The 14,687-nt window shown below is 46.1% G+C and overlaps 1 protein-coding gene across 1 annotated transcript in view; it reads left to right on the forward strand.

Annotated features, from left to right (window-relative positions):
- Positions 1–14,687, forward strand: part of MAP4K5 (mitogen-activated protein kinase kinase kinase kinase 5) — a 604,667-nt gene that overhangs the window by 337,187 nt on the left and 252,793 nt on the right. The window contains exon 20 of the mRNA XM_069208688.1: positions 3,756–3,797. Within this exon, the coding sequence (XP_069064789.1) occupies positions 3,756–3,797 (42 nt within the window). The remainder of the gene's footprint in view (positions 1–3,755; positions 3,798–14,687) is intronic.

The raw sequence follows: 14,687 nt of genomic DNA on the forward strand, positions 1-14,687 counted from the left end.
TCCTTGCCTCCCTACTCTCCTTATACTGAGAACCAAAATTCTTCTCTTGGAATTTGATAATGAATTTTCAGTTTACTTCTTTTTTGCCTATGTGGGCATGGGGTGTTTAGGCTTAGCTGGTTTAATGATGCAGGCAGTGCTTTTGCCTTCCTGCAGATCTGTTAATTGACCAAACTCAGGTGGCTCTGCCTGTTTGAATTGTCTGCATCCACTCTTGTTTATGAGGATATGTGGAAAGATGGATGAGCCATCAAAAATGTACATTCATATTAGGATGCCTGTAGACAAGCATGTTCTGCATACTCCTGTCTTCAAGTGTTAGGCTTGAACTTTTGCATGGTGTTTTTCTTCAAAGAAGTCTTTCGAGTCTCAAGGTGTACTGTGACACCTCCTTTAGTGGACAGTCTGCTTGAGCATCAACTTTATTGTAGATAGTTTTTTTCTGACATCGGGTTCGAGAGTCCACAGAGAGAGCTCAGGGTTCACTGTGTTTCCCACGCTTTTTTTCAGGCCTACACTGTTGGACTTCTATATGAGCCATTGGAAAACCAGTCTGCGCCTCAACAACCATCTGTTGCGCTACTTCACTGGGCACCTTCAGAGGACTGATGACCATCGCTCAGTATGCTAGATGCCAAGGTTTTAACCACATCCTTTAGGTCCCATGAATCCTCTGTCGATCTTTGACACTGGAGAATGCAGACCTGAATAGGGTGATGGAACCAAAATCCTTTCAACATTGCCCCTCTGAAACACCAGCAGGTGGACAGTCCCAGTGTCTGCAACCTGTACCTCTCTCCCAGCCACAACAATACCATCTGTAAGTCCTGCCTTGCCTTCCGCTCAAAAAAGACCCAAAGGTATCCAAGCCAAAGGCATTCCGCACACTGTATGATTCCCTATCAGGCATCCTCAAATATCGGGCATCGTCCAAAAATCTGGACATCTTCAGAGAAGAAGATGCCTTTGGCACCAAAGAAGACAAAGAGGTCTGGCCATCTGGTGTAATAGCAGCCCAGACAACACCCAATTTAGAGGCTGTTTTCCCAAGTGTGTTGGAATATGAGGAAGAGGAGGACATCGATCTGGCACTGAATACAGCAGCCCTCAAACTAAGATAATGACTAGGGTAGTTAATACACCACCCAGCTCTGAGACCCACATGCCCAAGCTCTGGTAGGCACAGAGGTGGCTTCTCGCACGACCAAGCCTCCACCCAAGGTCTTCAAAACACACTACTCGTTGAGCCCATGGGAATCGAGCATCCACACTCACATGCAAAGTCTAAACACCACCAATGCCAGCGCCAAAGATCCCATCAACCCTGAAGATACAATCAATGCTCACAGCTTCATCAATAGCCAGATTCAAGGAATCAGAGGGGCTGATTCTGCAAAGACTCCAAGATGACCTTGACAGCAGGCAGAAGTGTCATTTCCTTCACCCTATCACCAGGAAGATCTTTGCAAAACCACCCTTCCTAAGCCAGCAAAGACACTCCATCTCAAGATAAGGCTTGCTTTTAAAGGCGAACCCTCAAAGGCTCCCTCCCAGAGCCGGCAGTGAAGAAACAGAGGGATAAGGCCAAAAGTTGTTTCCCTTATGTTCCTCCACCTTCCTCCCCTCTGCCACCAAATCCACCTCATCTACCACCAGGCTCACATGCACACTTTCTCTGACTCCATCAGTCATCTCCATCAGTCGCCTTAGAGGTACCCACGCACCTTTGCAGATCATGACACAGTTGACTAACCTCACCAGCATTTAGACCCAGAACCACTGATAGCCTCTGGGAAGACTATAATGTCAAACCTGAGTGACCCTAACGTGGAGCAATATCCAGTTTGGACACGCCTTCTTGATGATACCATGGCGTACCATGTAGTCATCCAGAGGACCGCAGGGCATCTTAAGGTTGACATGCACCTCATTCAGGAGGAAGAGGGCTTCCTTGCAGAGACTATTTCAAAGACAGTAAGCTCAATGGTATTTTTACCCATGTTTAAGACCATGCTCAAGTCTGCCCCAGCGAAATTCAAGGAGCCAGCTAAAGCTTTGGTAGCAACACCTAGAGTTGAAATGAAATACATACCCCTCACCTAGTGACCCTGTTCACCAAAAGACATGTCCCTCCTGCCTTTATGGTATTCCACACAGCCTGCAAGTGGGCCTCACAAAGGCTACCCCTTCTGTAAGGCAGGTATAGCACAATGGATAGTGAAGTGTGTTAACCCTGCTACCACAAAGCTGACATCTGCAAAGAAGCCACCTGATCCGTACCATACACCTTTATAGAGCATCACTGAGTGGACTGGGGGTTGACTAGACAGTCCTCTGGACTTTGTTCCAGACACCTGCACCATGCACACGCTCGCTACTGCATATGGAGAGTACTGCTTTACAGTCTATGCGGGACATGTGTTTCTCTAGCCTTACCTACTAGAACAGAAAATATTACTTACCATGTAAGCACCTCTTTTTAGTTAGTATTGCTGCAGACTCACATACGGTCACCTTCCTCCCCTGAAGATTGTGTTGGTTGCAGATTTCTTCTTTTATCATGCAGCAGACACTGCACAGTATGGATAGTGCACCTTTCCAGGCTCACCGGACACTCAATACACATTCTCACCCACTGTGTGAAAAATAATCAGAGGGTGTCTGTGCTTTCCACTAAGGATGGAGTCACAGCACATCTCATGTCTTTAAATACTTCTTTGAAGACAAAATGGCAAATGTCGGAGACCAACTCTACATGGCAGGAGTATGCAGAACATGTAACTGTACAGGACTACACTCTACAAACAGATGAATACAGGCAAATTAATGTTTTCCTGTCCAAAGTATGTGACACATATTATCTGTGTTTGAAAGGACACAGCACATCCAGACTGAGATGGGGCTGGGGTATTTCGTGATTCACAGAACATCTTCAGTACTATTAGAAGGTTGGGTTTACAGTTATCCATGGATTTGGTAACTAAGAAAACCAGTTTCTGACAATAGTTCTTCGGGAATGCAAGAAGAAATGTTTTGGAGGGGTTATCATATGGAGCTGTGAAGTACTCCACAAAACAGTCTCTTTGATTGAGCCAAGGTTGACATATTGAGTTATGTTTGTAACTAGGAGTGTTTCAGACAGTTAGATGTCACATTTGGTACTTTCTAATTTCAAGTGTTATCTGTCCAGTGTTGAGGTAGATGCTGCTACATGAAACTAAAAGTGTGAGGCCAGCGTTATTTACTTTCTGAGATTAACTGTACCAGTAATGACATGAACACAACTTCTTTGCTGACAGCGAAAGAGGCCCGGTCATCTTTTGTCCCAAACGGGGCTGTTCACTTTAATGTGCCACACTTGCTGCCTGGGTTTTGTAAGAGACAGTGGTTGACTTTAGTTGTTTAATTTAAGGGCAAAATCATTAAAACTCAGCACTTTATTTTTTTGTGGTATTGTTTTTATGTTATTGGGTGCAAATTTTGCAATTAAAATATGTGGCGCCAAGTTGCAATGGACTTTCAACTGCTCAATTTGATTTTTTCTTTGTTCACTTCCTTGCTAATGTGTGTTAAAATTGCATGGCCTGTAATCAATACATGGTAAAAAAATATATATCATATATGTTTTTTCTTTAACTCGGGGAACAGTTCAATTTCCTACACCATATTTATTCATAGTTATTGTTGGCTTTTCCTTCTATGCATTCAGTAGCACAATGATTAGTCAGTAGTTTCATATGTTTTTCCCTTAACAGAAATCTTCAATTAATGGGCTGCCCCCAACGCCAAAGGTTCTGGTAAGAATGTTTATTTTGAAGTTAGGTAGTTCAATGTTCTCCATGTTTGTAACACAATGTCACCATTGTTTGAATTGATTGGTGTTAATAATGAGGCTATTCTTTATATTCCCACCTCTTTTACATTTACTCACTGTTTATGCAGGCTACAAATTGAAGCTTTCTTAAAGTGGGAGGATACTTTTTGTGACAGGTGGGTTTAAAGTCTTTGCAGCATGGACTGTTGGTACCTTGATCGCTTATAAAGCTCACATGCTGTTATACTGCACTACATGCACAAGAGTACCCTGGTACCATGTCTATAGATGAATCAAATTATTTCTTAGTTCCCTTTTAGTATCTTGGAGTAGTATTGAATTCTGGTACTTCTGAATGTGAAGTGAGTTAGTGATCTGTATACCGAGTATGAGTTTGCAGTTGAATGGCCTGATTCACTGTGTGCGAATGCCAACTTCTTGTAGTACCTCTGTTGAAACTCTGAAAGAGCAAGCCAACGGTCAAAATATGGTTTCTGAAAGTTCAAGCTTGATCTGCCTCCTGGTGTTTGTCATTTTGCACTTCCCAAGAACTATTTGCATTATCCCAGAGTCTAGCATTGCTTGAGACGGAGTGCAACTGTCTTTCATATTTTCCTTCCAAATTGGAGCACTTTTTACTGCAAGAACTGTTTAAAGTGCCTTTATGTTGTGACGTACAAGATAGACTTTGATGCAGTGCTGTAAATTGAATGAAATGGTCACTGAAGTTAGTCATTCTCCAGCTCTTTGGATCTTTTAGAGATTGGAAAGTTAGATATATTCCCTATCATATTATTGCAAATCCATGGTCGGACGTCTTGGAACAACAGTAATGGAAACAATTACATAGTTCTTTGTGTTGCCTTTCAACTTTCTTTTAAAACCCTTGCACAAGCCAATGAGTTGCAACAGCTCTAGGATTCACACCTGCTGGAGGCTTCCACAGTTCAGATTTTCCACTGTGCAAAGAATGAGAGGGAGTCCTCCAGAGACTTCTTTTTATGTGTAAAGAAATATTAAACTCTAACTTTCCAAATTGGAATACAAAAATACACAATGACTGATAATACAGATACAACTCATGTGTAACCTCCATTTTTCCCCTTGAGCTGATTTTGCAATCTTCTCTCTGCTCCAATTTGCATGACAGTCTCTCTGACCCCTTGTCTGTGGAGGTTTGCTCAAGTATTCATTATGGCTGATATGCCCAAGAAAAGCAAACAAATATTTGTTCTTTCAGACCTAGCAGGCTCAAATGTGTTTTGTGGATTACCCTGATGTGCAGCACATTTACTGTCTAAATTTGAATTAATTTCCTGATGACTGACAGTTGTAAAACTTTTATCAGCTTAAACGCTGTGGGGCTAGACTTGGCCCTCAAGTAAACCTAGTATGGTAAGACCAATTTGTGGTGCTGCTCCCTTCCATCTTCAAAATTACAATGAAGAAAAAGCAGTTGGAACTGGATTTTCTGATGGATACAGTTACCTGTAGGTTCCTCACCTTTTGAATATCCCAGGTGTCAGACTGAATCCAGAATCTTTTCAATAACTTTCCACGCTGGCAAGGGGGTGCTGTGCAAGCTCCACCGAAGGGCCGGAAGCCGCGCCATTGTGATGTCACTGTAGCCATAAATCGCTCCTGCCTGCGCACTTGTCAGTTTCCTTTTTCTGTGCCAATCAGGTCTGAAACTTCAGTTCTACTTAGGGAATCGGTTAATGTTTGCCTACATTTTACCTAAATTTCCAGGTTCAGTACACCTCAACTCAAATGGTGAGAATTTAAGCCTTGCAGGGACTATCATGGACTGACCCTCATGACATCTGTCTCTGGTAATTGGGACTGAATCTCAATGCCAAGGCCTGTAGCACCCTCAAGAATATGCACACCAAAGCTGTTAAGAAGCAAATATGTTAATGGCCTGGGCTTTGGATGAACATTGAACAAAAAGGAAGTTCAGACTTAGATCGAGAACCCCAGAGTCACCGCCCTAATCTAATTCTTTGATGCAATACTTGAGAAACGACTTCACGACTCCGAGTGAAGCCACTCCTCAAAAGGTAAGTCTCCAAATAACCTAAGGTTTCCTGTTCAGAACCGGATCATACCCACAGAGGACCCAGTTCCTGCTGCTCCATCAGACCCATCACTGACACCAGACCTGCTACCACCTGCAGCACTGACACCAAGGTCCTAACCAGGTCAGCCTTGCCCTGCATTCTGGCCCGGAATGGATCTGTCTCTCTTCCTCAACTCATCGTTTGTGTTCCAGTGAGCCATTACTCACTCTGGAGTACCTTCGGCCCCATGGGTCCTATGGGCGTACACCTTTGTTTTGTTTTTTGTTGTTTTTTTTTCCTGACATATTCTACTGCTGTTCTGCTTGGTTGGCTACAACTGTGACTCCAGTTCCCACCGCTAGCTCGGCACTACGCCATAAATCCTAACATACCTTTGGAATCTTCAACTTCATCACACCCCTCTGGTTCCTCAGTTGACTCCATTGGCACCACAATAAGAATGCTCTGGGCCTCTCAGGCTCATAACAGTTCCAGGACAGTCTTCACACTGGCTCAGAGATCGGATTTGGTATCTTCTGACATTACAGTCAGCCCAGTCCTGACCCCCTTGTTGAATCCCATACAGCCCTTTTCTTGAGCCTGACGGAAGTCACGCTATGAGATTACAAAAGCACTACTAGTGTCATTCGTCTAGATTCTAACCCCACATCCTCTACTGCAGCTCAACTGCCAGCCAAGGCTCCATTCTGTTTTTGACCCTGTGCAGGATCCTGATAATGAAGATGAGGGAGATGCTCTGCTCCCTCCTCATTATACCGATGATGGCATACCTAGACCTACCAAGTGCCAGTGAGCTAGACACACTTACCGAAAAAGAGATTGACTCACCACATGGACCACTCTTGGAAGAAAGTGCTTTGTTCGCACATATGGTCAGGAAGGCAGTTGAGGTGATAGAACTGATACAATTATAGTTGGTCTCTATCAAAGTAAAGTCCAGTGTTGTCACCGAGATTTTTCAGCCTGGGCCTATGAGCAATTATAGCCATTTAATGATGCCCCTACTGACACTTCAGTGACTCTATTCTTGCCCTTCAGTTATTATTTTGGTATCCCGGCGATATAGACCTGCATCTGGTGACTCAGATTTTTTTTCACTAAACGCAGTACATCTGAGAAGCTCCTTGTGCAAACTTTCCCTCGAAAAGTTAACCCTAACTGTTTCTAGACCAATCCACCTGACAGGTAGTCCAAGTGGGTTAACATATTTGGCAAAATAACTTTAATTGTGAGTTTGGCTCTGAGGTCCTTTAAGGCCATATGCTGGCTGGGCAAAAACATGCATGCTCTCTGGGATGTGGCCAGCAAGATCATGCCAGCATCCTAGAAGATCTTAGAGCCTCTTTCACAATAACAGTCCATCTCTGGCAGGATGCTGCAAAGTTTGTGATTTCTGCAGGTCTGGATACAGCAGATTGCATTGGCAGGGCTGCTGGTACCAGCGTGGTCTTGCGGTGGCATGCATGGATAAGGTCTTTCTGACTTTTCAGGGTATGTACATGTATCTTTATTGGACATTGTGTTTGATTGGTCCAGGCTTTAGGGGAAATGTCAGACTCTCCTTGGAGAGATTTAAAGACAGCTGACCTACCCCACAACCCTTTGGCCTGTTGACACCAACAAAACTATTTCCCCACCAGTTCCTGTAAGCTAAGAAGTTACTCCAATGGACTGGCCTAAAGTCAATGGCAGCAGTCCCAACCTGTGGTGCACCAACTTTCAGGGCTGTAGACTTGTCACCATCAGACAATGTGCAAGGCAGCCAACTCTTCCTCTCCTACTGCAGTGGCTACAAAGCCACTTTAGTTTGTCCTTACTGGCCCATGTCAGGCTAGTGCCAAACAGGATCCAACATCCCGCCAGATTCCCTCCCATGGGGATCAATTATATAAGGTAGGGCAAGGCGTCTTCAGTCATTGGAGAGAGCCCTTGTTGGATCTGTCACCACTGAGTATGCACAATGTTGGTAGTTTTGTTCCCTGAAATTTGCTCCAAATCTTTGATAAGGACGCATTCTGTCTGGAATGGATCTCATGACTGAAGTGCACTTTCCCACCATTCTTTCTCTTCCCTCAAGTACTGCAGTATATCCGCAAAGACTGGGCCCAAGTCTACTGCCCTCTGTGTAGGATAGTACACTCTTTTTTGGCATGGTTAACGCCTCTTTTTGCCTGTCAATGTGTTTTCACTGTGTTCACTGGGATCATGCTAACTAGGACCCCAGTGACTGTGCTCTCTCCCCCTAAATATGGCTGTTCCTGACTTAGTACTCCCCACAATTGGCATACTGGTGCGCCCATGTAAGCCCCTAGTATATGGTACCTAGGTACCCAGGGCATGGGGTCACCAGGGGTTCCCTATGGACTGCAGCATGTATTATGCCACCAATGGGAGCCCATGCAAAATGTGTCTGCAGGCCTGCCATTTCAGCATGCATGAAAAGGTACATGCACCCTTTCACTACAGGTCACTGCACCAGGTCACTGTAAGTCACCCCTATGGTAGGCCCTCCTAGCCCAGAGGGCAGAGTGCAAGTACCTCTGTGTGAGGCCACCCCTGCATGAGCAGAGGTACCCCTATGAACTCCAGCTCCATTTTCCTGGACTTCGTGAGTGCAGGGAAGCCATTTTAGCCGTGTACTGGACACAGGTCACTATTTGTGTCCAGCTACAGAATGGTAACTCTGAACCTAGCCATGTTTGGTATCAAACATGTGGGAGTCATACCCCAATACTGTTGCCAGTATTGGTTGTATGATTCCATGCACTCTGGGGGCTCCTTAGAGGACCCCAGCTTTGCTCCTACCAGTTTGCGGGGTTTTCCTAGGCAACCCGCGCGGCTGCCGTCCTACAGACCGGTTTCTGTCCTCCTGCTGCTTGACCAGCTCAAACTCAGGTAGGCAGAACAAAGGATTTGCTTTGGGATAGGGAAGCAACCCCCTCTCCCTTTGGAAATAGGTGTTACATGGCTTGGGAGGGGTAGCCTCCCCAAGCCACTGGTATGCTTTGAAGGGCATATTTGGTGTCCTCCTTGCATAAACCAGTCTGCATTAGTCCGTGGACCTCTGTTCCCTGCTCTGGCGTGAAACTTGACATGGAAAGGGTAGTAGCCACTCCCGTGTCCATCACCACCTCCAGGGTGGTGCCCAGAGCTCTCCCAGGTGGCTACTTGATTCTGCGCGGATCTCCTCTCCACCTGAGCTGCGTAGATCCTGCATCATGGGTGGTGGTCTGGAGTGGTCCCATTGGTCCACTCTACCAGCTGTCCAACTTGGGAGACGGTAAGTCCTTACCTTTCCACACAGGACAGTACCCCCTTGCACTGTCTCTCTTGCAGCTACCAAGGCTTGTTGGCATCTCCTCTAAGGGATCCTTCAGGCTCCTTGTAGACCCAGCCCCCAGCTTTCTTCCCTGTGGCGCACGGCCCTCTGTGTACTGCTCAAGTGACGTGGGACTCCTTGTCAGGTGTCATGCGTGGGCCTCACTGCAACTCCTGTGTTTGCTGCCTGTGGGGGCTGCCTCCTCTTCCTGTGAATCGCCTCATTGCTGACAGTCACCCGGGACTCCTCTCCATCGGTTGAGTCCTGGACCTTGCTTGTCCAGACAGCTCCACATTTAATCTTACACGACATTTGCCTTTCCCAAGGCTTGTTAGTGGTTTCTCCAGACCACTGACCGACTGCAATCCTTCTTCCAGCGTGGGACATAGACTGCATCACTCCAGGAACTCTTCAGTTGCTCCAGTGCTGCACTGCTGACTGTCTTCATCCACCGTCGCCCTGGTCCTACATCCACAGACGGGTGGGTTGTGGCTCCTACCACCACCTGACACTCCAGCGCGAACTGGACCTGGTCCCCCCTCCTTTACAAGTCTTCCTCTACAAGGATCCACCTTTGGTTTCTTGCAGTCTTGTGTGGGTCTTGCAAAATCCTCCTTTGGTGGGTTTGGGGAGAACCAGGTACTTACCTATTTTCTCCTGGTCGCTAGGGGGCACTCTGGTACTTCATTTTTGGGGGTCCTAGTTTCTCCAGCTCCCCTCTACTGATTACACTTTCTTGGGTGAGGACCTGGCTTTCGCATTCCACTTTCTTAGTATGTGGTTTGGTCCCCCCCAGGGCCTTCAGTACTTACTATTGTTTTCACTGTTTTTTATTGCATTATATGATAACTCCAGACTCCTAATGTGTATATAATAGTGTGTTTACTTACCTCCAGTTGGGGTATTGCCTATATAGTATTTTGGTATCGTGTTACCATAATAAAGTGTCTTTATTTTTGTAACACGGTCTTCTTTCTTGTGTCTAAGTGCTGTGTGACCACAGTGGTATTGCAAAAGCTTTGCATGTCTCCTAGGTAAGTCTTGGCTGCTCATCCACAGCTACCTCTAGAAAGCCTGGCTTCCTAGACATAGTCTACACCTCACTAATGGGGTATAGCTGGACCTGGAATAGGGTGATAACACCATAAGTGCTCACCACACGACAGGCCAGTTTCTTACACTCTGGTGAGGCTTTCACCCCTGTAGGACCTCTTGTCTCACCAAGCGGGTGCCTATCTCTCTCGGGTTTGTAGGAGGACAGAAAGTAGGCGGTTTATGAAACTACATATGCTCTTGATAGTCACTGTTGTGTGGTGGGACATGGACGATAGACTTGAAGATACATTAAAAACCAACAAAACACACTTTACTAAGGTGTATAGTTTGTTTGAACACCAGCAGGTTCCTGCGACTCAGCTGAAAACTGACATCTCAGGGGCCTTTACAATAGTACCAGGCTAAAGAGTTTGGGTTTTCATAAAGATCCTTTAACAGTGTTCTCATCCAATGGGCAACTTTTTTCAGTATAATTTTATTATTATTTTTGTTTTGTTTTGTTAGCAGAATTTTAGGTCTGATATTAGGTCTTTTGATGTATTAAAGATATATGCATGATGGTTCTTATAAGGCCTTTCTGCAATCCCACATAATCCATCGCTCTATTATTGTGTCATTCATTGTATTCTGGTGTCACCGCAATGTGAGTGACAGCCCTTTCAGAAAGAGCACATCCTCACACAGTTCCGTTTAGTTCAAAGTACTACTATGGCAATGTGTTTATTTTGAGACCAAAGACATATTTTTGCTTTTAGACACCTTTTTTTTTTTTTTTTTTAAAGATTATCACAGGCTAGAAGCTTCCCCAATAATAAAGGTGTACAAAAACTGTGACAAAGCAAAGTAGGCATTGAACAAAGCAAAAACGCTGCTGGCTAACACCAGATATTTGGTTTTGGCAGTAATTGTTTAACAGATTAATGACATTTCAGCGATACTCTGCAGACCTTAAGCGTGGCATAAGTGTTACAAAAAGATATAACATTGAATTGGTATGTCAAGCAATTGAATACAACTTTATGTTCAGAAAATGTTGCTCATTAGTCCTATTTACTAGGACAAAGTAGAAGTATTTAGAATTACTGATGGGTAACAGTAAAAAAAAAAAAAGAGTATGTTCTTCACTAAGGGGCTCTGAATGACAGGTAATATGATTGTGAAGCTTGCTATGATATCGCTAAGAATCCCTGTAATCCACGTTCATCCCTCTAACCCATCCTTCAGCAGTTATGCAGGGAGAGTCATGGGTGAGCCATCAACACTTGGCCTTACCTGTCTCACCCCCTTCTAGTGTTAGATCTGGTGCCCTTTCATATGACCACTCCAACTCTACCCAAACTTCCTCCACCCCACCTCCTTTAAAAAAATAAAATAAAAAAAAAAACAATCTGGAATCCCCCCCACCCTCTCACTGCCATCAGCAGAATTATCTCTCACCCAAAATATTTGTTTAAACTTACCAGGTGTCCTGTAACACATCTGCACTGCCAGCTGCATTTACCATCCTCTCCCATCCAAATAAAAAAAAATATCTGAAGACCTGCAACACCCCCCACGTATCTTTGCCACACCCACTCCATACCTTTGCCACACCCCCTCCTTTGGAGCAGAAGAAAGTAGGAAGCCAGCACTGAGGGCCCTGTTAGTGTGGCTTGGAATTCCTTTGACGTCTCAGTGGCTGGAAACATTGTTTGTTTCCCATTGTTTGTACTAAATAGCAGCAAATAACCAGGTTTAGTGTAATAGCCACACTTCTGGCTCTCAGTGAGAGCGCACATAAGAAATAGAAGTGCCCATGTCTGCTGCTAGAGATAGTTGTCGCTCCTTAATATGCTTTGAAACAAGAGAAACGTCATATTAGGTTACATGATTATTAATATAATCTGATAGAGATTTCTAGCCTCCGATTCCTTACCAGTGAATTTCCCAAGCCGTCAGGATTGGATCCGGAATATTTTTGTGAGCAGTAGCCCTGCTCACCGGTAGGTGGCATCAGTCGGAGGCGTCCGTGCCAGAAGTGACATCTGCGTCACCTATATAGGCACCACGTTGATGTGCTGACGTCGTTTATTTCCGTACCAGTTAGTGCTAATGTAGAGAAGAGATTAACCCTCTGTCATGTTTTGGCAGGATTTTTCTCTGTTCTGACGGCTTCTTTTTTTGGGTTTTTCCCCCCTGGTGTGTCAAAGATGTCTTTGAGGAAGACAGGTTTTAAACTATGTGGCTCCTGTCACTGTGCCATGTCGGGTACAGATCCACACCTCGTGTGTCTGAAGTGCAGCTGCCGGGCATGGCACCTAAGGCTTTGAGGGAATGGTCCCTAAAGCTGCTAGCAGCCTGGTGTGTGGCTCCACGGAAGTCATTGTCTCTGTCAAGAGGAAGGTCATTGGACCACTCCAGGAGCCCCAAGTCCACTGTCACACTCAGTCATCACGACACTCCAGTAAGAGGCACAGAAAGCACAAGTGTGCTTTGACTACTCCAATGAAGGAATATCTGCCTTCGAAGGACGACTCTTCAGAGCCTGCTCCAGGGCTGACTGCTTTTCTGGGAGCTGGAGTTACCCGCTCTCAACTCAGAGGTTTATGAGGCCATACACCTCATCTTTGAGCGGGCCGAACCCTCCGGAAGGACCCCATCTGGCTTCGCGTGGGTGGCTCCGGCTCCAATGGGCTCCCATGGATCCGGACCGGTGCCAGTCGTGTCAAAACGACCTTCCCTGACCCAGGTCCCGACGCCGATTCTCCAGGCTCCTACCAGCAGCGCCAGCCCCATTTGGATTTTCAAATCCGACATGGAGCTGGAATACAGCCGTCTGATGCAGATTCTGGTGCCGACAGGACTTGTGTGTCCTAGGTAGCTGTCTCAGCCTTATTCTGAAGGGCTAGGCCTCAGGGAAGAATGGGAGGGGTCAGTGGACTCTTTAGAATGCCAGTCAGAATGCCAGGATTCAGACTGATGTATGGAACTGAGTGATGCCATTGGACTCAACACTTCTTGAGATACCAGCTTGCTTTTTGCCTCTCCCATGGCTACGGAGGAATGAGCTACATATGTTATCGTGGTGAAGAAGGCCATAGAGGTCCTGGACCTCGAGTTACCCTCAGTAGCAGTCAAGACTAACATATTGACGGAAGTGGCTGAACCCCTGCTCCCTTTAAATGAAACAAGGACAGATGTCCTTCTGGGAACCTGACCTGTTCCAGCACTGGGGCTCCTTTGAATAGGACGATTGCCCGCCGACACCTCTCTGCACCTGGAGATCTAAACATCCTCACCCAACACTCCACCCCAGAGAGCTTGGTGGGTCAAGCTTCTACTTCTCATTGTGCTTTCCCTGACTCATTCCCAACAGGGAATGCAAGAGATTGGATAGCTTAGGAAAGAAAATGTTTCCTTCCAGCAGCCTTGCATTACATTCCGTGAACACTGCATTCTTATTGCACCGCAATTACCGCATACTATGGGACATGGTTGTGCAGGTGCTGCCACAGGCTCCGGAGAAGGCCCGGGCCATTCTCTCCCAAGCAGTCAAGGACTGGAGATACACATTCGCTGCAATTTAGACGCATCCGACTCGCTGGTCAGAGCGGTTTCCACGACGGCGGAGCTTGGACACCACACCTAGCTGAGAACGTCTGACTTTTCAGGGACGTCCAGATGTCCCTCATGGACATGCCCTCTGATGGCAACCTTCTCTTTGGAGACAAGGCAGACTTTGTACTGGAGCATTTTAAGGACTTGTGTACTACAGCCAAGTCCTTGGGCCTTTCAGCTGCCCTGCCTCAACCCCAGTCTGTCTTTTGCTCCTTTCGTGGCTAAGGAAGGGGCGTATGACCACGACAAACCTATCCCCGCCACCATCCCACGCAAGCTTCCCAGCCTATGCGTGGGCGAGGGTCTTACCCAGCAGTAGCTGCAGCCTCTGAGCCCTCCTAACCTTCCCTTCAAGATTATGGGCGTCCATTGGGTGTGAGAATCCACCATTATCTCCACCACTGCCAGTCCATACCATGAGACAGGTAGGTCTTACAGACCATTCGGAGGGGGCTACGCCTTCCCCTTGGAATCTACCCCTCCGTTAATCCCTCCTTCTTACAATTAGCTGACGTAGGATCATTTGTCTTTGTTCCGCATTGAAGTTAAGGCTCTCTTGGCCAAGGTGCGCCCTAGATGAGGGTTTCGGTGCTGGAAGTAGGTCAAGGTTGCTTTTCCTGCTACTTTCGGATTCCTAAAAAGGACATGGGTCTGTATCCTATCCTAGAGCTATAAACCCTCAAACTCTTTCCCAAAAAGGACATGTTCAGGATGCTCACATTGCCTCGGGGCACGTCTTCCCTGGACCCAGGAGACTGGATGGTGTAATGCTGGGCTTCCGGGACACCTACTTTTACATTCCTGTCCTGCCTGCCGATGG

The sequence above is a fragment of the Pleurodeles waltl genome, chromosome 9, assembly GCF_031143425.1.
Source record: "Pleurodeles waltl isolate 20211129_DDA chromosome 9, aPleWal1.hap1.20221129, whole genome shotgun sequence".
Taxonomy (NCBI): domain Eukaryota; kingdom Metazoa; phylum Chordata; class Amphibia; order Caudata; family Salamandridae; genus Pleurodeles; species Pleurodeles waltl.